Source organism: Aulonocara stuartgranti, assembly GCF_965226115.1.
Source record: "Aulonocara stuartgranti genome assembly, chromosome: 1".
Lineage (NCBI taxonomy): Eukaryota > Metazoa > Chordata > Actinopteri > Cichliformes > Cichlidae > Aulonocara > Aulonocara stuartgranti.
In genome coordinates, this window is record NC_138939.1 from 31,583,642 (window position 1) to 31,608,727 (window position 25,086).

General features: G+C 39.6%; 1 protein-coding gene across 9 annotated transcripts in view; it reads left to right on the forward strand.

Moving 5' to 3' along the window:
* The window catches only part of madd (MAP-kinase activating death domain), a 54,503-nt gene that overhangs the window by 1,709 nt on the left and 27,708 nt on the right, over window positions 1-25,086 (forward strand). For 7 of the 9 annotated variants that reach the window (XM_082535181.1, XM_082535178.1, XM_082535180.1 and 4 more), the window contains exons 2-14: window positions 6,704-6,956; window positions 8,085-8,729; window positions 16,175-16,478; window positions 17,473-17,604; window positions 17,744-17,857; window positions 18,009-18,089; window positions 21,072-21,244; window positions 21,368-21,603; window positions 21,695-21,851; window positions 21,983-22,086; window positions 22,171-22,376; window positions 22,605-22,858; window positions 23,099-23,238. In XM_082535181.1, coding sequence (XP_082391307.1) covers window positions 6,898-6,956; window positions 8,085-8,729; window positions 16,175-16,478; window positions 17,473-17,604; window positions 17,744-17,857; window positions 18,009-18,089; window positions 21,072-21,244; window positions 21,368-21,603; window positions 21,695-21,851; window positions 21,983-22,086; window positions 22,171-22,376; window positions 22,605-22,858; window positions 23,099-23,238 — 2,605 coding nt within the window. In that variant the 5' untranslated portion in view covers window positions 6,704-6,897. Of the gene's footprint in view, window positions 1-6,703; window positions 6,957-8,084; window positions 8,730-16,174; window positions 16,479-17,472; window positions 17,605-17,743; window positions 17,858-18,008; window positions 18,090-20,294; window positions 20,352-21,071; window positions 21,245-21,367; window positions 21,604-21,694; window positions 21,852-21,982; window positions 22,087-22,170; window positions 22,377-22,604; window positions 22,859-23,098; window positions 23,239-25,086 lie in introns of all 9 variants that reach the window. The other 2 variants (XM_082535174.1, XM_082535176.1) reach the window with 1 other exon arrangement.

The following is a 25,086-nucleotide window of genomic DNA, read 5'->3' on the forward strand; positions in this document are numbered from 1 at the left end:
TTTGCATGTGAAATTGTGTTAAAGTGTGAGTTAAACAGTGCAATCAATGTCCATACACTAGATCCAATCAATAAGTGGTTGTCTTTTCCATTTACCAGAACTTTATCAGAGAAAGGAGTGTGTCCCAGTCACATGTAATTCACCCAATGCATTACAGACTAGCTACAGATCTTTGACTATATCCTCTTGATTGATGATGGGGTAAAATTTGATTTGAATCTCAAAGCCTCTGGGGAGAAATGTAAAAATAGGCCAATCACAAATGGTTTCTGAGGACAAATATAATTTATTATACACTGGAGCTTTTAGGCTGGGGGGTTATCTGGGTGATAACGAAATTAAGCTTTATAAGATATTGTGAAACAAACATATTGGTATGTAACTTGTTGTTAAATCAAAACAAGGCATGAGTGTCCTTGTTTTTGTTTTGTTTTTTTGATTTAATGCACATTGAACTCAGCTTTGCCATTTTATCAAAAAAAAAAGGTACCTGGAACCTGATTCAAATGAAGCCAGTCTTCGTCACACCTTGCAATGCAAATTATTAGCACATAGTTAGTTTTCTACAGTCAAACAGATAACTGAACACCATAAACGTGTTGGTTATTTCATTTTGTGACCACAATTTCAAGATGTAGAAACATGGCCAGTCACCAAGCATATATTACGAACTTCTATAAATCATTTTAAAGTTGCAGCACTCGTTCCTTGTAGGTTATGAGCGGCAGGGGACCAAAATATATCAATACTGGTCCAGTTGTTAAACACTGTACCATTGGTTCAATAAAATGATAATTTAAAAGTGATAACTCATTGAATAATAATAATAATGGATTGGATTTATATAGCGTTTTTCAAGGCACCCAAAGCGCTTTACAATGCCACTATTGTACTCTCGCATTCACACACTGGTGGAGGCAGCTACGGTTGTAGCCACAGCTGCCCTGGGGCAGACTGACAGAAGCGAGGCTGCCATATCGCGCCATCGGCCCCTCTGGCCAACACCAGTAGGCGGTAGGGTAAAGTGCCTTGCCCAAGGACACAACGACCAGGACAGAGAGCCCAGGGATCAAACCGGCGACCTTCCGGTTACAGATGCGCCTCCTAAGAATAATACTTTCTTAATCTACACATTATCCCTTACTTGTTTATGCGGCCTTGCTGACCTGATCGATTTCAGTAGCATTCTCTGTTTGTACTTACTGCTGTTTACTGTGACTGGCAGTAAATGTTAACCATGTTGGAGGCCCATGAATCATATCTGTCTCCTCTCCATGCTTACATAACAAGTGACTGCTTGCCTGCAGACCACTCTGAAGAGATTCATCTGTTGTGTTAATGTACATCATTATTTAGCCTTTGAAGATTGTTGTAATGTTGTGACAATTCTTTATTCCCGGTTTTTAGAGATAGGAAAAGGGGATCAGTACCACACTCGGTAATTAAAGACAATCAGTGAAGTGGCACAGTCCTGCCATCCTTATCTAAAAATAATGTTGTGAGCCAGTATCTCTGTGCTGGATGAGTCTGCCTGCAGCGCTACTGCTTCATAAAACAGCCATTTTGGCTTGGTACCAGGAAGCTTTCAGGCTGCCAGACCTGTGTATAGGTTCATTTTCCTGATGGTTTCATGAGATAATTGTTACATTGTATTCTCTATAGGCCTGTTGAATTGTCCATTTTGTAGTTTTTCTTTGCTGTGACAAGGTTTATGCTGTTGCCGCTATCCAACCTTGTAGAAGTTGTTCCATGTATTTTATTTATCTTTTAAAGCTTGAGCTGAAAAGATTTTTTATTTTTTTATTTTAAACCGCCGTTTCAGAGCTCATTTACCCATTAATGTTAAGTGACAGTTTACTTTTCCTTCTTGTACATCAGTGTGCAAAAGTCAGTAAAAAGCTGCCAGGCTTTTAGGGTATTTGAATAACTTTACCAAGTGTGATGAGTGTGAACATTAAGCTGACTTCCTAAGATGTGTCATCCCACTTGGCAGGCCTGTTTGAACTGCATCTTTGTGTGGCTCCTCACATCAGATACTCTTGGATTTAACAGTGTGGTGAAAGTTCACATTAAACACTGTCAAGCTTCCCAAAACCATAAGAAGGTATTATGTATCTGTGGTAGCTTAAGAATCAGTGTTTTAATACTGCAGTTTCAGTGAAATGTGTTAAACATTCACTCAATTCCAAATTGACGTAAAATAAAAATATAAAAATAAAAACATTAGAACATTTTAGCATGCATCAAGAATACTTTAATTCTAATGGTTCATGTCCCTCTGTGAGCAGCTTCTCTGCTCAGAAGTGGAGCTATTAGACATAATTACACCTATAATGTGTTTGAAGCCTTCTGTATTAATGTCCGCTGGACACAGCTGTGTCACGCACTGGTAGTTCTGTGGCTGAGGGGGTTAATGACCACCTTTGTCAGAATGTGTGACTATCGTGTCCCACTCATGATTTACATGCAGTCCATTTGTCTGCCCTGTTATCGTTGTGTGTCTGTTCTGTTTCTACCACACAAGCGCACATATCGAAACACGATATTCATATCAGGATTTATTTATATTTGGTGCAGATTCATTTTAAGCATTCTGTGTGGTGTCACTTCACTGAAGGTCGCTGCAATTTTAATGTTCATAGAGCGAAACCTTTTTTTCTAGTGTAATAGATGTAGTTTCTGACAGCTCTTTCTAATATTGTGTTGAGCATGAAAACAGAACTGGAAGTGTAAATGAGTCTTTAGGGGGACTGCGGGCTTCCTGTTTGAAGAAAGAGTCAAATTAGGTCAGAAGTGTTTTCTACAGTTAAAGCTACTGAGTCTATAACATAGGGCTGCTCGATTATGGCAAAAATGATAATCACGATTATTTTCACTGAAATTGAGATCACGATTATTTGACGATATTTATTTAACCCTTTAAGACCTACTATAGAACCAAGTCCACCAGAGCTTATATTATTTTTTTTTTACATGCTGTAGTGCCATTTGTGGGAGCATTTCAAGTTGCTATACATCAATACAACTGTTATAGCCCATATTTTAATAATATGTATGCATTAAGTCCATAGTAATTACATAAATTGCAAAAAAGTGCAATAAACTACAAAAAAAATTGAAAATCGCTTTTGTTTTGTTTACATATATTTCTACTTGGAGAAATTTAAGAGGTTTATCCCTCAAAACTTTAAATACAATAAAGTTGCAAAAAAATAGTTTCCCACCACAGGAAATTTATTTTGAGTGTCTTCATAGTTTTATTTTGGAGATACAGCAATTTTTATATATTGCAGGAAAAACAAAAAACAATCCTATGATGCAAATTTGCAAAGAAAACAGCATGTGCATCATTTCACTGTGGGAAGTGTTACGAACAGCTGATAGGAACGGCAAAGCGTGTTTCTGGAATATTATGTTTTTGTTCCTGCAAGCGCTTTTTATGCAATTTTTGCAAAGCTATATGTGGAACGAAACCATGACCGAGGACAAGCTGATGGCATCAGATGTAAGTACAACTCCTCCGGTTTCATATGCAAAACAAATTATTGCGCTAGTTTACACGGTTCAGGTTCTACAGGGATTTAAAAATAGTTACGCAAAACGGAGCATGCAGCTCTGACCGGCTTTAAAGGGTTAACAATGACTTTAAAAAATAATATAAAATAGTGTGCAACACCACTGAAGTTTTTTTTTTTTTTTAAACTCTCTTTTCAACCAACGGCAGTCACTCTCCAAATAACTTCTGCTTAGCTTTCCGAGCTTCCCTCGGGTCCTCTTAATCAGCGGTCTCCAACCTTTTTTGCGCCACGGACCGGTTTATGCCCGACAATATTTTCACGGACCGGCCTTTAAGGTGTCGCGGATAAATTAGGGAGGGGCTAATAATCGGCTCAGTCATGATGATAATTTAATGATCGTTGAAAGCCCAGATCGTAATCGTGATTAAAATTCGATTAATTGAGCAGCCCTACTATAACATGTAACTAGTCCAAACGACATGGGAAAAGAACAAAGCAACACGGGTTCTGTCAGACATAGGATATACTGCTTCTCATATGTCTGTGTGATGGAGTAGATGCGGTCATGTTGTTTAATTCAAAAGCAACTCCTGGAACTGCAGTGAAATTGGCATATTTTCATAGATGTGCACAAGTTTTGCTGTTTGTTAGACTTCAGTAATTCATCCTTCAGTCCTTATGAATCAGGTCTTTTTTTTTTTTTTTATTAATGTGAAGTTTGAATCTTTTTTGCAGTAATTGCACTGATAGAGGTGTGGTCATTGTAAGATTATCTTAAGCTTTTAGAAAAGAATCCTGGTCTTAGCTTTTCAGTGGGAATGCATCAATGATGCAGTATGAACCACTGACTAAATTAAAGCTCCTTCAGCTGGATAACAGCCTTTAAGTGACAGTGAGAAACTGCTCTGGGTCCTGAGTGTTTGTGTTTCAGGGTGGGGTTTCAGTAGCATGGCCTCCTGTAGTATTTGTTAGTTTTAGAGTAAACGCTGTTTGGCATCGCATGATAGCTCAAGTAGATCACGTTACTGTGGTTTTGTTTTGTGCAATTAGCTGATGTGAACATTAGCAGTTATGGTGTTTTCCTCTGAGGTGTTTTAAGCTTCAGATTTTGCTGCTTATTCCAGAAAAACAAAAAGCAGAGCAGTAATTCTGTAATGTTTGATGGTTTTGGGAGGAAAGAGAGATACTTCAGACTGTAGTTTTACTGCAGCCACATTAGTCTTTGAATTGAATGTCAGCATGTTGGTTTTGCTCTGATTATATTCACACTGAAAAGTTACAAGTCGAAAAGTTGAGCATGGGACTGAAATTGTCAATTTGTGTCTTGTGGTTTTAAGGGGATCTCACTGCTGTTCTTTTCTTTCTTGTGGGCTTCCAGTTCATTGGTTACACCTGCAAGTGCTTCCCATGAGGGTTGTCCTGATTGTGTCATAACTACTAACATGTTTGGCAGTGCTGTTATTTGTTTAACTAGTACATGCCCATGCTACAGTATAGTTTGACCAGTTTGTGGTGTTGGTTGTAAAATTCAAATGATTGTAAAATGATGGTTATAACAAGTTAGACAAATATGTGTTCATTGCTTGGTGGTTGCAAGGCAACATGATGGCGTTATACTGTATGATGCATAAGCGAAGTGAATATAAATTAATGTTACTGTTGTGAAACACAAATGATTCAGTGCTTTTGCAAGGCATTTTAAAAAAGGTTATCTGAGCTTGTCGTTAGGTGATTGCAAGGCGATGTGATGACATCATCATGATAACTATTGATAAGAGCTGTCAGGGGCCTGAGATGTAGCTGTGTGCCAAGGCTGGTTGCTGAACTCCTGATCCTAATGTAGGAGGATTTGTGAGACAAAGAAATAAATACACAGATTTTGTAAGTTATAGAACATGAGTGAGTTCCTCTAAAAAGCAGATCATATAGCTGCATAAATTATTGCTGAAAATAGCATGAAATGCCATGGCTGTGGGGATGTTAAATTGTTTTTCAGAAAAGTCTTAAGAGTTGAGCTTAACATAATCCTGGCCCAGACTTGTTTTTTTTGTATTTAGTGGCCAGTGCTTTGTCATTACTTTACAAGAGGAGATCCAGAGCTTGTGCACCTGTTTGTAAAGCTGCTCATGTTAAATTTATTCTCACAAAAGCAACTCAACTAATATTTTGAGATGGTGTTGTTATTGTGTCAGGGAATGCCCGCTAAACTGTAGTCATGCACTGTATGTTGCCTTAATATGAATGTTAAGTTGTCTGTTGTCACGATAAGGGAACTAGACTGGAGCTACAAGTGGCTTCCTGGTGTTTAATAGCCATCTGTAGAGGTGCTGGTTTAGTTTGCTGGACAAAGTCCAAGCTGTGAAGTGTGCTCATTCCACCAAGGCCCCTAAGCTGCTTACTTACCTCTCCTTACCCTCCAACAAAAACAACCAGGCAACGCATTATTGTCAACTCTAAAGTGCAGCAAGTAATATTTTGTAATATGTTTAGAGTGATTCTTTAGTTATGGCTATGTAAATTTAACCCAAAATTATAAGTTTTAATCTCCAACAATTCTGTTTATAGGTTTTTGTGGTTCTTCTTCCTATGTCGTCTTAATGTCCAACATATACCCTATAAACACATCCACACACCTTCTTTTTGTATTTTGTTTCTTTGTTTATAGTAGTATGATGTCTTGTGAAATTTGGTAATATCAGAAAGCATTTCTGATATTATAAGTTTAATTTTATAACAAATTATAATTTGTTATTTGTTCGAATACCACAAGGACAGAACAATACAGTTCTTTGTCTGCTCTTTAGCTGAAAAGGCTCCAAATGCTTTATTCCATCTTAAAACCACCTCCATGTGAAACTTCTGCTGTTGTGTGGGGTTAAAAGCCTTGTGAAGAGTTGGTGTTGTGGACAAAGGTAGTATATATATTGTACATAGAGGAAAAGTGGAGAATGCTGCAGAGCTGAGTGGATTTATACTTTATTATAGTTTGACATTTACTGAAAAGTCACAACTATACATCATAAAACCCAATCTGACCCCATTTTGTTACTCTGAAAAATTACGCTGCTGTTTGGTGATATCCAGTGTGTGCACCAGGTGCTTTCATTGTGCAGACACAAGCTTATTATATTGTGGTCATAAAAACATACAATAATATATATTTTCTTCTTCTTTGTGTGTTACAGATTGGACCCAGTCTTCTTCTTCTTTTATGGGTTTTTTTTTTTTTTTTTTTTTTTGGAATCATCATAATGATAGTAAAGGAGCTGCATTTCAAGTATACACCTGAGCTTTCTCACTTGTGATGGAGAGGTACCCTTAACTCAAGAGGCGACGTATATCCTGGATGCTGTGACATACAGGACATGGTCAGTCCAACATGGAGAAAAAGAAAATGTGCCCCCGCCTTCTCGACTACTTGGTAGTGGTTGGAGCAAGGTAAGCCCTTAGGCAGACATGGCACCCACTACCCTTTAACCTTAATACTTTTTTCTTTAGTGTCTTGACATATAATAGGCATACAAAGTAGACCTCTTGGTTTTTATATCATCTTCTATTTTTACTCTGTTGAAAATTCTCAGCACTTTTGAATGCATCCTTGCAAGTGTTTGAAGGTTTTTGGAAAACTGCAACCTTGAAATCTGATGATTTCACAGCTTATGTTTTTGCTTTGGTGTTTATACAACAGCTCAACCCTTATGAAAAATGAAGAAAAGTAGTATATTGTTTCAAACATAGTGACTGAGCCAAAAAAAAGTATTGACATAATACAGTGAAATCAGAGGGGACTCTCAGTCACTGTGTCTGTTTATTTGAGCGGTTGGTGATTTAAGTGTTTAAGAACAATTTCAGATTTGTTATTGGATGGAATGGTTGTTGCCTCATACTTCCTCTGCACAGATTTCCAAACAGTTCAAACACTTCAGTTTGAAATGCTAAATTGGTTACACATTTGCTTCTGTAACCACAGAAATACTATCGAGGCTTTGTTCAATGTTTTTGTTTGAACTCTGTGGTTTCCATTTCTTCCTTTATGAAATTTGTCTTTCCTTTTATGTCTTTCATATTAAAGGGAACCTGTTACACCTCAGATACTCTGCTAGATTAGCTTTGGTTATTTCACAATTTAAAAATAATCTTAATGTATCTTGTAGTGGGCGTTGGTGCAGCCCCTCAGTTCCTCCACTGTCTGAAACAAGCTGTTTTAGCATATTTCCCTCTTCCCCTTAAGCCAGCTTTATTCAAATTGGCTGTCGTTTAAAAAAAGAAAAAAAGAAAAAAGAAAAGAAACAGGGTCTGAACAGAAAGCAGGTAACAGTGAGAGCACAGAAGTCTGTCTTTTACATTCTTTTCTCATATTTGCTGTCGCTCACATTTGACACATAAATACACTAATGTCTTGATTTGATATTTTGATGTTTCATGTAAGGGATTTGAAGCTCCCCTCTTAACATGTGATAGGAACTCAGTTGCAGTTGCATCAGGTATTAGTTGTAATGTGCTCAAAGAACACATTAAGCAATAATTCTGGGCACTGCTGACAAATGTTTGCCATTTAACCTCCAGGCAACCTACTAGTGACAGTGTGGCCCAGACCCCTCAGCTTCTCCGACGCTACCCACTAGAGGACCACCAAGACTTTCCACTCCCACCAGACGTGGTTTTCTTCTGCCAACCGGAGGGCTGCCTGAGTATACGCCAGCGCAGGGTCAGCCTTCGCGATGACTCCTCTTTTGTTTTCACCCTGACTGACAAGGACTCAGGAATTACTCGCTACGGAATCTGTGTCAACTTCTACCGCTCCTTTCAGCGAGGACATCATCGTACTCGAGGAGAGAAGAGCAGTCACGCTGAGACAGCAGAACGGGCAACAGAGACCACAAGCGAAGGGTCTGATAGTGGTGGAGGTGGAGTTCCACACCGTGTGGTTTCTCCACCCAAGAATGCAGAGTCAGTACCTCCGCCTGCTTCTGGAGAAGAGGGTGGACAGCAAGGTGCTGAGCAAAATGCCGGCAAGTCCCCACAGCACAAACGGAGTGCTGCTAAGGTGGCGGCCAGGAACCGCAACAGCACACTGACCTCTCTGTGCATACTCAGCCATTACCCCTTCTTCTCCACCTTTAGGGAATGCCTATATATTCTCAAGAGGTTAGTGGACTGCTGCAGTCAAAGGCTAACACAACGGGCGGGGCTTCCTCGTGCCACCCAGAGGTGAGGTTTCAGATTTCATGCACTAATGCTTCTTCACTCACAAACAGGTTTTATAGTCTTAATCTTTCTTTAAAAGCTTTGTTAGCCAAATAAATAACACACAGATTATTTTGAAGTAGGTCTTTGCCAAGAACCCATCCTGTCAAAATAAGTTGTGTAGTATAGAAACACCAGAATCCACTTGTTGATTGCTGTGTAATTGCTAAGCACATGAAACCATTAAACACCCACTAAACACTTATTTTTGTATGAGCATTCTCATTGTGCCAGCCTTAGGGGCAAATACCAAGTTAGATGACAAGATCTCATAAGCAGAGACCAGAGTGGATTCATTTTAAAGGATTTTAGCATCCATATTAATCAGTACATTGTTTATTCCCTTCAAAGTTTTCTTTTGTTGACTGTAACATACTTCAGTCTCCAGAGACAGCAGTTGGCAGATGATACATCTGTTCATACCCACCTGTAGTTTATGTAAAAAGAGCAATTAGCGCTCTTTTAAAGCACAGTTTCAGTTGAATTCAACTCACTTGAATTTCTTGTGCAAGCTTTTAAATAATGTCTGTGCATTTGATGCACATTAATAACCATTCACACAGCTTATTATTTCACATTCAATTCTAAAGGCTAGAAAAGTTGGAGAAAACTTGTTTTGTCAGTGTTCCTGCTGATGTTTTCTGCAGTGCCCACTCCTTTGTTTCTACTCCCGTCTGCTTCTTCCGTTGTCCACCTGTTAGCTGTATGTTTGTGTTTCACAATTATACAGGAGCCTTTGTCTGTGGTGCCGCACAGTTTTGCAGGCCATCTGTGGCGTGTGTCTTGTTCTCACAGTATGCTTTATGCTTTCAAGCTCCACCTCAATGACAAATAATGCCAAACAAAATGTCCACAGTGCATTTAAATCAACTTTGTTTTGAGTGGTTTGTTTTACATTAAATATTATTTCAGGAAGAATAACAATTGTTACATAATTCTAATGAATCATTTTGTGTGTACACCCAAGCTTGACAGATAGTGGGTTTTTGGGAAAATGAAGGGTCGCTGTTTTCACAAACTACTAAGCAATTTATTGTTAGGACACCACTTCATCACCATCTGCTCAAGTGTGACATGCACTCTTCCTCATGTCCTGCAGACAATGCTGAGAGGAAGGTAAACAATTGAGTTTGAGTGCACTATACTGAACAAATAATATGACACTGCCCACTTGGCTAAATTACTATAATAAACTGTATAAAAAAGTTTTCAGAGCAGCAAATATTTCACAAAGTCTATCTGTTGTATAAAAGGAGAAAATAGGGCTGTACAGACTTCATGGTCTTTTGCTTCCCACAGTTAAATGAACATAATCAGGAAATATTAAACACCAAGTGAAAGCAAATGAAGTGACCCCTTAATCAGCTCTTGACCCCCTGGCTGCATGTGCCAACCACAGCTCTTCCCTACACTGTGTAGCTTGAAGTTTCCTGGACTAGTCAGGACAAGTAACACTGCATATTAAGACAGATATGCAATAAAAATCAAGAACAAGAAGGTGAAGACCTTTTTCCCTTTAGGCAGATCATCAGCTGTTGTTTGGAAATACATGTCAACCAAAAATACATATGCAAAGAGTGCTCTATAGTTGGGTCTGCACTACACCTTGATCAGTATATTGGCCGGCCAGTATTATTGGCCATTGTTAAGCCAATAAATGAAAATTTCAAAATGTAGCTTATGTTTTTTTCCTGCATTATCAAGTTATGTTAGTAAGGACTCTATACATAAGAAATGCTAGGGAAATCTGTTCATTTCCTGTGCCTGAAGGACAAGAGGTATTGACTCATGTATTGGAATTTTACACCAAATATTGTTATTGGTACCTGTTCTGTCCTAAATCCTGTTCTAGTCTAGATAGCAAAGAAACAACTAACTCATTCAGCTGCCTGAAAACACACCTCTAAATGCAGTATAATTAATGAATGGACGGCAAGAAAAACAATGCAGTGGTTGTTAACATGAACTGTCCATGATCAACTCAGCAATCACATTCCATGTGGCCAAAAAAACACAAGTGAGTAACAAAAACTCCAGCAGAAGGGTGAACATAGTGGAAACACAATTATTCTTCCAAAGTAGTGATATCAGGGGAATGTAGAGGGATCTCACAGCTCACAAGATATTTTAATTATTAATAATACAGCACAGAGTAAAAGGGAAAACAGTACTTTATTCATTTAATTTGTGTTAAGTTTTGGTACAGGTTTTTTATTTATATTTGTTGATTTTTCTTCAGAGGCGCTGAATTTAGGCAGATATGGAAGACCAGTTTCATTTTGATGCAGACTTTAGTAGAATAGCATGAATGTTGCACATAGATGTGGAAGGAGTGTAATGTAATTGTCATCTCAATAATGATCAAAATAATTATGGGAATCATTTTGGCCACAATCATCCACGCCAAGGTGAAAATATAACCCAGAGAGTGAAAAGAAAAAAAGGTCTCAATTGGATACCCCCAATATATCCAATAATATGATAAAAGGGGATTTATCGTTCTGTTCTGCCTATTAGACTTAACACAAATTGCTGATCATGTTTCGATTTTCTTAATTAAGCTTGAAGGCTAATTAATTCATTTTTAATTTAAGCTGCAGAGTACTCACAGCTGTACCCTGTATTTGATGCGGTGGCGTGATGTGGCAGTATTTTTCGGTGCTCTTTGGGTTTTTCTGTTGCCATGGGTGAGTTAATAGATTGCAAATTTTGATTGACAAAGTGCTAATTAGGCTGTCACTTCACAAGAGCTTATTCATCGAATGATTGTTATTTATAGCTGTTAAACTAGCGCAGCTTTTCCCGTCTTCTTTAAAAGGCACTGTTGGAACGTCTAGCACCCAGTTAAGCTCATACCTTGGCCTTTTTTTCTTTGATAAAATGTCGCTCTGACTCCACTTATCAGTAATATAGAACTATGGCTTCTCTGACAAGCTTAAAAAGCCGAAGGCTGAACAGACCTGAGAATCTCTCTTTTCCCCCTTTGACATGGTTGATTGAAATGTGGTGTTGCAGTGACAAAGAAGTAGAGTCATCACATAATGACTGCGAGCATTTTCTGCTATGGCGGCTCTGACAGATTGAGGTCTCTGCCTGCCCGTGGGTAACAGCTGCAGTTGGTGGGAGAGATCCAAACGGCTAATGATTTACCTCCCTCACTCTTTACCACACACACACATATAAGTATGCACTTTAGAAAGGGTAGTAGCACTGCGTGCATAGAGTAGTGGGTTTTCACATTACTATAGCGCCAACTACTTAAGAGCCTCTTGTGCATTTGTCTCATTTGCTCATCACATTAGGGATTTCACTGGTTATTTGTTCAGGTTTCTTTGTGGCTGTCTGCAGTAATAAAATGACCTGATGATTTCATCAACTGTTTTTTTTTTTTTTTTTTTTTTTTTTTTTTTTTTGGATCGAGGTCTTTTTATTGAACAAAGAATTGCTTCCAACAACAATTACGGCAATATTAACAAACAGTCGTGCCCCACCCACCCATCCAGAACAGTGTAACTAAAACCCAGCCAGAAAGGGAAGAAGAGATAAAAGAAAAGAAAATTACAGATACAAAGTAAATAATAAAATAAATGAACAACAGCAAGGGGAAAAACAAAACAACAACAACAAAAATAAAAAACCCATCAACTCTGTTTTTAACTTTAAAATTGCCCTGGACATCTATCAATATATGTATTAGCTAGGGGTGCAACGATACACAAAATTCACGGTTCGGTTCGGTACTTTGGTGTCACGGTTCGAAATTTTTTCGATACAAAAAAAAATGTTCATGCCTTTTTAATTTGTCATTTATTAAAATTATAAATATATATATTTTAACTCAAAAGTACAGTTTTTAAATTTAATGTTGCTGAAACAAAAGTAATTAAAAAAATAAATATATCTCAGGGCTCTCAAAATTTCAAAATCCCTGGTAGCCCTTCGGGCAGGGACTCTTCAGTTTTTGGTAGCCCAAAATAAATGTAAGTAGCCCGAATAAAAAAGAGAGCAATTTTTTGATTGATGTTTTGTTTCCTCTTTTGTTTCCTTTACAATATTATACATTAAAGTATAATATTGTAAAGGAAACAAAACATTAATCAAAAAATTGTTGAAAAACAAATTACAACATTGTATAAAAATTACAATCATCAACTCAAATACTTGGTTCTAATTGAACAGAAATTTCTATGAACTTGTAAGAACTGTGTATAAAAAGCACTGTTTTTGTCCGCTAGAGTGGGATTTTCACGGCACATTCCGCACCACATCTCTGTGCGTTCATCATTTGTTTGAAGCCAGCTCACCTGACATTTCTTTGGAGGTAGAGCAACACCAAAGTAATTGCTTAAAGGAGCTTCTTCGACATCTTTAAGAGTTTTAAACAAATGTCTGTCCTCCTCCAGAAAATCTTATGTTTGCAAACACGCGTTGCAACTTCATATCTTGTGCGCGTTTTTTTTGACAGCGAATGCGCACCTGCGGACCACTTATGTGCAGCCCCGGTAATATAGCTCGTCATATTGCAGCCACAGAAATTCTTTTGTCCATGAAACCATAAAGCTGCACTTTCTTTTTGTCTTATAGTCTGATTTGTCCTAACTTTTCCGTTTTGTGGTAAGCTTTTCTTTGGCTGTCACATCTTCACCCTGACCTGTCTTATTTGGCTCAGCAGAACTAAAATATATCCTGCTGCTTTTATACACACACACACACACACACACACACACACACACACACACACACACACACACACACACACACAACGGTCAGCGATTCTCTGCGCGATCAACCTCTCATATGTTTAAGCTTGCTGCGGGAGATTTCACTTGTCATGTTTGCATAGTAAGCTAACGATTGATAAGTCGATGTCAGGGGAATTGGTGTGCAAATTATCATCACTCACCAATCAGTGCTGTCGCTCTCTATACACAGTTCGCGCGATTGCAAAGTGAAAGCAAAAAACAAGCGCAAATTCAAACGCGATTTCAATATGTCACATATTGACAGTGGCTCACCGATGCCAATGACATAATTACCCAGCGACATTTCCGAAAGAATGCAAAAGCATTGACATATATTTTTCCTTCCTACAATAGCCCGATGGGCAGGGCAGAGATAGATTTTGGTAGCCCGACTGGAAAAATCGCTAGCGATTTTGCAAGCCCTGTGTTACAGGCATGGCCCTTTAAGGATGAAGCCTGATGGGAAATGTATTCGGGGTGTGTGTGTGTGTGTGTGTGTGTGTGTGTGTGTGTGTGTGTGTGTGTGTGTGAGAAGAGAGAGAGCGGAGAAGGGGAAAAAGTAACGGTTAGCTACAGAAGAGACGAAAATAAAAGAAAAGGAATATAATAACTCCCTCGACAGCCAGAGTTGTGTCGGCGATGCTCGCTGTGAGTAAACTGTTTCAGCCCACTGTACGCGGTGTTCGTGCCTTAGAGAAGAAATAAAGTTCGGTGAAGCAGTTTCCTACGCCTCCTTCGATCTTTTTGCTAGCGGAGTTGACCTGTATAGTAAGCTGTTGCCGGCTAGTCAGTTACGGAACCTTCAAATAACTGCCAGAGGTTTCCTTACTACGGTTCGGGGCCGCGGATCTGGCGCGGTAACACCTGTATCTGATTGAGGAATCACTCATCTTTGGAAAAGAGTTTATTACAGAGAAATGGCTCTTTCCAAAATAAAAGCTATACTATGCGCTTCTTCTGGGCTATATTCTCAACAGCATATTGTAGCGGGTCAGGGCTGTTCGGGGTTCTGTTTGTACAGTTATGTTTTGTTTATGTTGCCATAGTGACGGTTGACGCCCTCTCGCTGCGACGGTGTGTCCTTCCGGGGTCAGAGGGCGCCCTGTGTGTTGTTGTTGTTGCTGTGCGGTTGCCGCGCTGAGCAGTTAGCTAGCGGCAGTGTTCTTCTGCAGATGTCAATAAACGGCTGTGCTCCCTGGCTAGCTCACGGGAAGCAAGACCAAACGACACCTCCGTCTCCTCGTTGTCTGAGGTCGCCACATTGGTGTCAGAAGTGGGATGATGGTGGCACCCCATGTTCTGACCCGAGTGACTTTTCCCCCGCCGGACTTGACCGGCCGGTGCGCCAAAAGAAGGCACCTAGACATTTGCAGGACTTTGTGTGGGGCAATGGGGTCGTCGGGGACGACTGACCCCTTAAGTAGGGGGCTATGTAGCGGGTCAGGGCTGTTCGGAGTTCTGTTTGTACAGTTATGTTTTGTTTATGTTGCCATAGTGACGGGTGACGCCCTCTCGCTGCGACGGTGTGTCCTTCCGGGGTCAGAGGGCGCTCTGTGTGTTGTTGTTGTTGTTGTTGCTGTGCAGTTGCCGCGCTGAGCAGTTAGCTAGCTGCAGTGTTCTTCTGCAGATGTCAATAAACGGCTGTGCTCCCTGGCTAGCTCACGGGAAGCAAGACCAAACGACACCTCCGTCTCCTCCTTGTCTGAGCTCGCCACAATATTAAACATATCAGGTCCCCATGAGGAGAATCATGTGCTAACGGCTGTCTAAATGACTCGGGTAAAGTTTGTAGCATGCATGCTTGTTGTTTTTGTCTGCTTCCACTTGTCTTTGCACTAGGATGATGTCGGCGTAAATGTGCAGTCATATTCGTTGTGTTCCCACTAGTGCTGTCAGCGTTAATCTCGTTGAAATGACGTTAACGCCACAACACGGCAAATCTCCGTTAACGAGCTAACTGCGCTAACACACTGGTTCCTACCCATGTAATTGAGCATTGCGTGGCACATCCAACATACTGTTTTACTTTAGTCCATGACCCGCTTACCTTCAGGGTCATACGTCACATGAAAACCAAAATAGTTCCAAATGCCAGATCTGAATGAGGGTGGGGGAGGTTCAATTTGCCATGTTGCAAGGAGAGCTTAACTTCTATCTTGCTAGCTTGCCCTGCGCTCTTCCTTCTGATGATGCTGTCTGTGTTGAACGCTCAGTGGATCAGTGCAGCCTAGTCGGAGTAGTCGAACGCAGATTCACTGAGCGCTCAACACCGACAGCATCGTCAGAAGGAAAGTTGATAAAATAAATTACAAATTTTGTATTGTTCGATACATATGCGTACCGAACCGAAAGCACTGCATCGAACGGTTCAATATCGATACGAGTAACGTTGCACCCCTAGTATTAGCGTTATCTGCTTGTCACAGAAATTTGTTAAGCTTTTCAGTAAGTATACACACTGTCACGTAATATGTCGTTTTGAACAAAACTATATTATTATTTTTCCTTACTGCCCAAACAGATTGTTTTTCCTCCCCTGAAAAGTGAAATACCATCAGTTCATGCATTTTAATGTTTGTCTCAGTCTTTTTCTTGAATGTTGTGTCACAACGCACACTTCATTGAAAAATCTAAAAACCTTTAAATGTACATTAATGTCCTTCCCAGGGACACCATGTGGCGTGTGTTTACCGGTGCGTTGTCGGTGGAAGAGAAAGGCAGCCAGCTGCTGGCCGACCTGCGGGAGATCGAATCCTGGGTGTACCGGTTGCTGCGTTCACCAGTGCCAGTGGCGGGTCAGAGACGTGTGGATGTGGAAGTGCTGCCCCATGAGCTCAAAAGGCCACTCACCTTTGCCCTACCTGATAGCTCTCGCTTCTCCATGGTCGATTTCCCGCTGCACCTGCCCCTAGAGCTGTTGGGTGTGGATGCCTGTCTTCAGGTCCTCAGCTGTGTCCTGCTGGAGCACAAAGTAAGGACAGGCACAGGTGTTCTTCCTCTTGGTCCAGTCTCTTTATATTCTTTTGTGTTTTGTGCATATATACTAAAGGACAAGAAGAAGGATGTGGATTTTTTTTTTCCGTATTTTTCTTTTCTTTTTTCTTTCTTTCTTTTTTTTTTTTTTCTTTTTAAGCTGCGGTCAAATTACCCTTGGGATTTTATTAAAGATCATGCCGATTTTAGAAGTGAAAGGTACAAGCAAGGCTATATTTAGTCTGATTGTTCAGTGGTTTCCTCTGGAGTGCAGCTGCATGTCTACGAGTTTTGTCTTTTTTGTTTTTTCTTTCCCAATGACATTTCAGGACATTGTTAGAAATGTCCTGAAATGTCCACATTTTCTGCTGTTAGCTCACTGAAGCCGTGTGGACAGAGCACAGTGGGTAAAAAGAAGAGTGTTAATAGTTTATGATAGAGAGGAAAGACTCTGTCATCTTGTATTTTTAACACTAGAGTCATTAGTGTAGATGTAATAGGATTCTTTGTTTAATTGATTTTGATGTAGTGTTACTCTGTGCATACGTTGACACTGATACATGGGCTCATTTGCAACCAAATCAAACCTACGCTTCTCAGATTGAGTCATACTGTTTAAAGACCATTATGTTGGACTTTTTTCTCTACTTTTCTGTCACCCTGTGTCTAGCAGATATGGGGTTCTTAAGGTATTCTATTTTGATATGTATTCTGCCACTCAGAGATTTCTTGCCGCTCTTGCTGAGATTTTATTGCTGTTAAATATCCATATGTATATAACGAAAATGATTTTTTATGGCTTTAAATTATGAACAAAGAATGGAACATGGCTTCAAAATCAGAGTCAAATCATACATCAAAAACCGTCAAGTGGTGGAAACGTATCAGGGTGGTGAGAACCAACTAAATACAAAATTTGTTGCATTGTAACGCTCACTTTATTAATCTTCTGCATGTTGTATGTTTTTGTTTTGTTTTTGTGTTTTTCCCAGGTCATTCTTCAGTCCCGAGATTATAATGCTTTGTCTATGAGCGTCATGGCCTTTGTGGCCATGATTTACCCACTGGAGTACATGTTCCCAGTCATTCCCTTACTGCCAACATGTATGGCCTCTGCTGAACAGGTGAAACTTAGTGTTTGTAACAGATACACGTTAAATAAATAAGTCATTTCTCTGTGTATGTGTACATTAAAAAAAAAAAAAGGTGTCTTTTCATTTAATAACAGCTTTGCTTAAATGAACATTTTTCTTCCTTTGGCAGCTCCTTCTTGCTCCTACTCCCTACATTATAGGTGTACCAGCCAGCTTCTTCCTCTACAAATCAGACTTCAAAATGCCAGACGATATTTGGCTTGTTGACCTTGACAGCAGCAAGGTCTGTATAACAAGAGCTCCTTCTCATCTTGGATTTTCTATTTTATTATATTGTGGTTCATTTACCTAATGTTTATTGACTTGCACAAAAAATTTGTTTTTAAAAAGCTCAAATACATTGCAAAAATTAAGACTGCTATGTTTGCCTTCAGGTTATAGCACCTACCAATGCAGAGCTTCTACCACCTCTTCCAGAGCCTGAAGCAGGCGAGCTTAAGAAACATCTAAAACAGGTAATGTATGCGATTTGTTTTGATTCCTCTTAAATTGTTATGACTATAAATTTGTCTGATTCTGCTCAACTGTGGCAGCCATATATTTGCCCCAAATACAGTGAGACTAGCATACACATGAGCATTTCACAGAGAAATTTCTGGAACCCGGGTACTTCTCTGGACCGTTAAAGTTTAATCCCATGATTGCTAGTTAATCCCATTGAATGTAAAACTTGTCTTTCAGCAATGTGAAGAGTAGGGGCTTCCTTCTTCATCAAAGTTGTATGTACTGTAGATGAGTGTGGGGGCATTTGAAACTGGTTTTGTAGTGCACTAACATAAACAAATTTTTCTTTTTCCCTCTGTTTTCTGTGCATGCTCTAGCTTTTGGAGGTAAAATCAGATGCTAGGTCGCTGCTACCCAAAATAAATACTTAGTATTACTGGTAGCAACTAACTTGGCCTCTAACCTGATTATCTAACATCAGAATCTGGTTCTGATTCATGGAAATACAGCACATGTCACAAAATCCGCTCACGTCTTTAATGTAATTAAATATATTTATTTAAAATAATTAAAAATATTTAAGCTACCAATATGTGTTTACTTAGTGTGCTCATTAGCCAGGAAATGTTTGCTATGGCTAATTCTTAGATGGCATTAGCTGCTGATATTCAGAATACCATGCATCCTTATTTTCTAATTTATGTTATTACATTTTGACTTTACTTTTTTATCTCTCCTAGTTGAACAGCTACACTATTAATATTCCAAAAGATATTTATTTACAAAAGATACTGACTACCTATTATTCACTTTGTAATCATATGTTTAATATGAGGTATGAACAGCAATAGTTGTTTTGTAGGAAATATCAGATCATAATCAGTAAAGTCATTGAAAATGTAACCAAAACTAATCATAATAATGATAATAATCATAATATTTTTGCAAAAATAACCTTTTTTTAAATTTAAATTAATAAATTTGAGTCTGTAGGCAATCTGCAGTCTGTAATCTGATGTTGATATTTCATTTTAAATATGATGGTGTTCATCAGAACTGTTGTGCCACCCTTGCATTCATGAAGCAAACACAGACCACAGCTTTTTCAAAGATCCAGTTAAAGTCTTTGCACATTCATTTAGTTCATTCTACCTTGAATCAGAGCCAGTCTGTTAGCTGTGTGTGGTTAGCATCCCTTTCCCTGTGTGCGGGCGTGTGACCGAGCTGCTTGTGTGTACTTGTAGGAGTGTGCAAGGCTCAGTATAGCTGTTGTATATCCGGAAACAAGTTCACAGTGTTAATATGAGCAGTGGAGAAAATGTCACTGAATATGGTTGGAGTGATTATCTGAAGACTTTGATGCCATAGCAGAGTGCTACTGATGCTACAGTCTCTGAAAATACTTGCACTTGACCGTTGAGTTACTGAGATAAACTGGTTATAACAGCCAATAATTTTTTGTGTACTTTTGCAAGGCTGGTTGTATTATTACAACTTACCTGACTTTTCTTAAGGACTAGAAGTTTATATACTGCTTACATTTTGCTACAGGTGCTTTATTGTGCAAGTATTTTATTTATTTGTGAAAAGATCTGCAGTTTTCTGTGTGTCATTACCACTCCATTGTAACCACTGGTTTGTCCCAGCTGGTCACCATGGATGTCCTTCATGTATCTTGTAGTGGCTGGATTTTGTAGGTGAACTCTATTATTTGGTCATGTTATTGTTTTTCCTCTGTTTTTGTTTTTCTGTTTGTCTTTCACATCAAACATAAAAGCATTTCCATTTTTCATCTTTCTCTGTCTCTCTTGCTCTGACTTTGTCACATGTCACTGTCACTCAGTCTTACTCTCCAGGCTGTTCATCACTTTTTCAAAGCGTGCACAAATGTATATTTTCTTATCTCCTTTCTTCAGTAAAAAGTAGAATTGAAAATGGAAATGATAAAAGAGCAAAGCCTGTCTGATGTTGCACAAAAAAAATCAAGAGGAACCTTTTCCCTCGTGATTTTTAGATCTGTTTAAATTACAAATATTTTTATTTCCTGTCAGCAAAAAAAATCTAATAAATAGGGAACTGCTGTTGAAAGGAGACAAAGAAAAGAAAAGGGCTACGGTGGTGACCCTTCCGTCATGTGCTGTTCCAGTGTCAGTCACAAAGTTGTCATCCCAGGCCTTCATGTGATTCTCCTCGCATCTCTCTTATCCCCTTCCTAGTGTCTGGTTAGGTTGACCGTGATCACCCAAAAGCAGATCTTCTCCTCTGAGAATAAGGTTACTTATTTCTCCTCCTGTGGAATGTGCCATGCCCCCTGCACGGATATCTTCTCTGTCTCACATTATTTTGCTTGTCACTTCTACTTGTTTCCTATTTTCAAGACCAAAAATGCATAACAGCGTCACAGAATGTTGCAAACCAGTGTTTTGATACACTGCTTAGCTCTGGCTTGAGCATGACTGAATGTGCGTGCATCTAATCTTGGCATCAGTGAGTATTCTCGTAATGAAAACACGATCCTGTATGATGAAGCTGATCACTTTGACAAAGTTAACATTCATCCAGACGCAGCAACTAAATGTTCCATTATGCTAAGCTAAACATTGACTCTTGAGTCTGCAGCAGTCCCCTCAAAGCAAACTTACTCCCTCCTCTGCTCCTCCTACTCCAAAGTGACACACCCACTGCAGGCATCAACATATGGAAACCTCATCCTTTAGCTGCTTGAAGTAATGTAATGGCGTGGGACTCTGGTAAATAATCTAATATTAGCACAATGCTAAGCAGCAGAATTGCTACCTATAAGAGCCATTGGCTCAACAATCAAATCCCCTTTTATTTCAATTCTGCCTGCCAGTCTGTCCAATTTAAGTAAAGAAATTTATATTCCAACTAAATGTTGATGCCAAATGTGGGTGTGGTCTATCACAATGCAGTGTTTTTGTATTCAGAGCCACTGCTGTGTTTGTAATTAATGTCATCGGTACCTGTTCTAGGCTTTGACCAGCATGAGTTTGAACACCCAACCAATTCTCAACCTGGAGAAGTTTCAGGAAGGTCAGGAGATGCCCCTGCTCCCACCTGGACGAGATAAAGCTTCGCCGTCATCCACCGAATTCAACCCTCTAATTTATGGCAATGATGTCGATTCTGTGGATGTAGCTACCAGGCAAGAATTGAACTGTCAGGGTTTATCAGCATCTGTCTGAGCTTCCGTTAACACGGAAGTCACACTGATCTTAATAAATAAAATTAAATAAAAAAAATTAATTAAAACTTCTTTGTCTTGCAGGGTGGCCATGGTACGGTTTTTCAACTCTCCAAATGTTCTTCAGGGGTTCCAGATGCACACTCGCACTCTGCGCCTCTTCCCGCGGCCAGTGGTTGCTTTTCAGTCGACGTCTTTTCTTGCATCTCGGCCAAGACGCTCTACCTTTGCAGACAAGCTTTCTCACACCCAGGCCGTAGAGTTCTATGGAGAGTGGGCTCTCAATCCCACAAACCTTGCCTTTCAGAGAATCCATAACAGTAAGACTCATTAAAGATCATAATAGGTTGTCTTTTATGTGAGTATGCATTACAGAATTTGTGTTGAACTCGTTTGAATATCTCTCTTTAGATGTGTTTGACCCCTCCTTAATTGGAGACAAGCCCAAGTGGTATGCACATCAGCTGCAGCCAGTGGTCTACAGAGTATATGATGGAAGCTCCCAACTGGTTGAGGCTATGGCTGGCCCGCTGGAGGATGAAGGCAATGAGTCTGACCCCACAGACAGGTAGGATTAAACCAAGGTCTTTCTGTTTAATCCAGTTCAGTCTACTATCTGGGTTTTTGTTTAATTCTGCCATATACTAGCATATTTTCACTTTGATTGCTGTCGGTTGTGATAAATTCAATATGTTGCAGCGGGAGTGACAGTGAGGCTTACGACGACTCCAGCTCATCCTATTCCTCACTTGGAGACCTAGTGAGTGAGATGATTCAAGGTGACATCCAGGGAGACACACCAAGTATGTGGTTATTTTGCCCAATGATCCACTTTGACCACATTCATAGCATTTCCTCTGTTGTAAAATTTAACTTTATTGTCTCAGGCTTGGACCCGCCTACCCATGCAGCACTGGGAGATGCTAGTGAGGTTGAGTTTCAAGACTACCATGACTTCAGGGAAGGGCATGGCCCTGAAGGCCCACCCAGTGGGGACGGACCTGCTGAGCCTTCTGATGGACAGCCTCTTCGCTCAAGCTCTAGCACAACTGCAAGCTCAAGCCCCAGCACAATCATCCAGGGGGTCAACCATGTATGTGATCTTTCTAATTCATTTCAAGATTAAATAGACTTGTGTAGATTGGTCCTCTTTAACCTTCTCTTCTTTATTTTTTGATGAACTAAATCTCCTTTTGTTTATGATAAGTGTGTACAAACTGTCTTTATCTGTTGAGTGTGCATCTTTTTCAGCATGATAGTTGTGCACATTGAGGAACATTTACAAAATTCCCTTCTTATGTGTTTTCATGTGTTTTTTTAGGAGCAAGGGGAAGTACCTGAAATTGAGGCATCAGCAAGCGCTGCTTTACAGAACCCCGTGCCGGGATTGGCCAATCAGCCGTTCCTCAGACCTGCAGCTGATGCTGGTCTGGTGGAGCAAGCCAACAAAAAGCAAGAGTATGACAACCCATACTTTGAGCCTCAGTATGGCTTCCCCTCAGAGGATGACCCTGATGCAGAAGAGCAAGTGGAATCATACACCCCTCGATTCAACCAGAACCTCAATGGCAACAAGTGTGTTAAGCTTGTTCATCGCTTGAATGAATGCATTATCTTCATTCAAATGGGCTCTCTGACCATGCAATGATCTCTTTCCAAACCTAGCATGTCAGAATACTCTCTTCATTCATGGTCTTGAATCTTTGGTGGTGTTATGTTATACAGTGTGAATGCTGGAGGGTTACCAGTGGTGTATGTATATTTTCCCGTGTCGACGATGCACTGTAATGTCTTTTCACCATTTTATTTCCGTAGGGCACAGCGTCCTTTACGCCCCAGTAGCCTTAGGCTCCCAGGAGAGTCCGATGGGGAGGGAGACTCACGTAACAGTTCACCAAACTCCACCATTTCCAACAATAGCAACGATGGATTTGGAGGACTCATGTCCTTCGCCAGTAAGAACATTTAAATATTATTGTATTGTCGGCTAACCTGAGGCAATATAATGTGATTGATCTGAATATGGAGAAAAAGCAACTGTATGCTAAGATGAAGAACATGTTGCCAGCAGTGCCAGAAAGACCAGATAAGGTTGATGAGATGAGTTAAATTAGGAGATTTTGTTTCTATATGAAATCTGTTATTATGTGACATACTTTATTTACATATTTGCTTTTGGTTTTACTTTTTAAGTTCAAGTTTCCTCGTTTTACCCAAGGCTTGTTTTGAGAGTAAACATGTTTTACCAAACTTAATGATAAGAGTCAGCGATGTTAAACAGAGTTTTTGCAATATAGTCTCAAAATTAAATCATTACATTTCAAGGACATTTTTGATGTTTATGTCAATAAACGGGAAAAAACCTTCTATTAGCAGCAGCATTATAGTGCAATAATAGTGACAGCATTATATACAGCAGAAGTCAAATGTAAGCACAAAAGTAGCGTTTGCACCATTTTCCCTGGACCTAAAAATAAAACCGCTTGTCCATCACAACCAACACACTGCTTGTGTTGTTGTTGTGCTCAGTAGGGAATGTAAACATATGGTGTCGCTATAGTATTGATATTGAGATATGGCATTTATATATGTCATAAAAAGTTATACCAACATTTTGAAGAAGGCAGGGTATGTCACAGCCTTTGGTGATGAAATGCTATGGAGGCTTAAAAACAAGATGAAATGATGATGTAATAGCAAAGACAGTATATTTAATGTGTGTACTGTATATGCATATGATATGGGTCTGCATAAACACAGATATAAACATTAGGGGTGCAACGATACTCGTACAGTGCTTTCGGTTCGGTACGCATATGTATCGAACAATTCAAAATTTTTAATTTATTTTATCAACTTTCCTTCTGATGATGCTGTCTGTGTTGAGCACTCAGTGGATCTGCGCTCAACAGTGCAGCCTAGGCGGAGTAGTCGAACGCAGATTCACTGAGCGCAGGGCAAGCTAGCGAGACAGAAGTTAAGCTCTCCTTGCAACATGGCAAATTGAACCTCCCCCACCCTCATTTAGATCTGGCGTTTGGAACCATTTTGGTTTTCATGTGACGTATGACCCTGAAGGTAAGCGCGTCATGGACTAAAGTAAAACAGTATGTTGGATGTGCCACGCAATGCTCAATTACATTGGTGGGAACTAGTGTGTTAGCGCAGTTAGCTCGTTAACGTGTTGGCCGTCCAGCCCTATGCACGGGGCGATCCGCGGTAGCTCGTTAACGGAGATTTGCTGTGTTGTGGCTTTAATGTCATTTCAACGAGATTAACGCTGACAGCACTAGTGGGAACACAACGAATATGACTGCACATTTACTCCGACATCATCCTAGTGCAAGTGGAAGTAGACAAAAACAACAAGCACGCATGCTACAAACTTTACCCGAGTCATTTAGACAGCCGTTATATCAGGTCCCCATAAGGAGGATCATGTGCTGTTTAATATGCTGCCGAGAGTATAGCCCAGAAGAAGCGTATAGTATAGCTTTTATTTTGGAAAGAGCCATTCCTCTGTAATAAACTCTTTTCCAAAGATGAGTGATTTCTCAATCAGATTTATTTATTTTTATTACTTTGTTGTTTCAGCAACATTAAATTTAAAAACTGTACTTTTGAGTTAAAATATATATTTATAATTTTAATAAATGACAAATTAAAAAGGCATGAACATTTTTTTTTGTATCGAAAAAATATCGAACCGTGACACCAAAGTATCGAACCGAACCGTGAATTTTGTGTATCGTTGCACCCCTAATAAACATGTTGGAGGAGGAATTCAAACACAAAGCAGTATT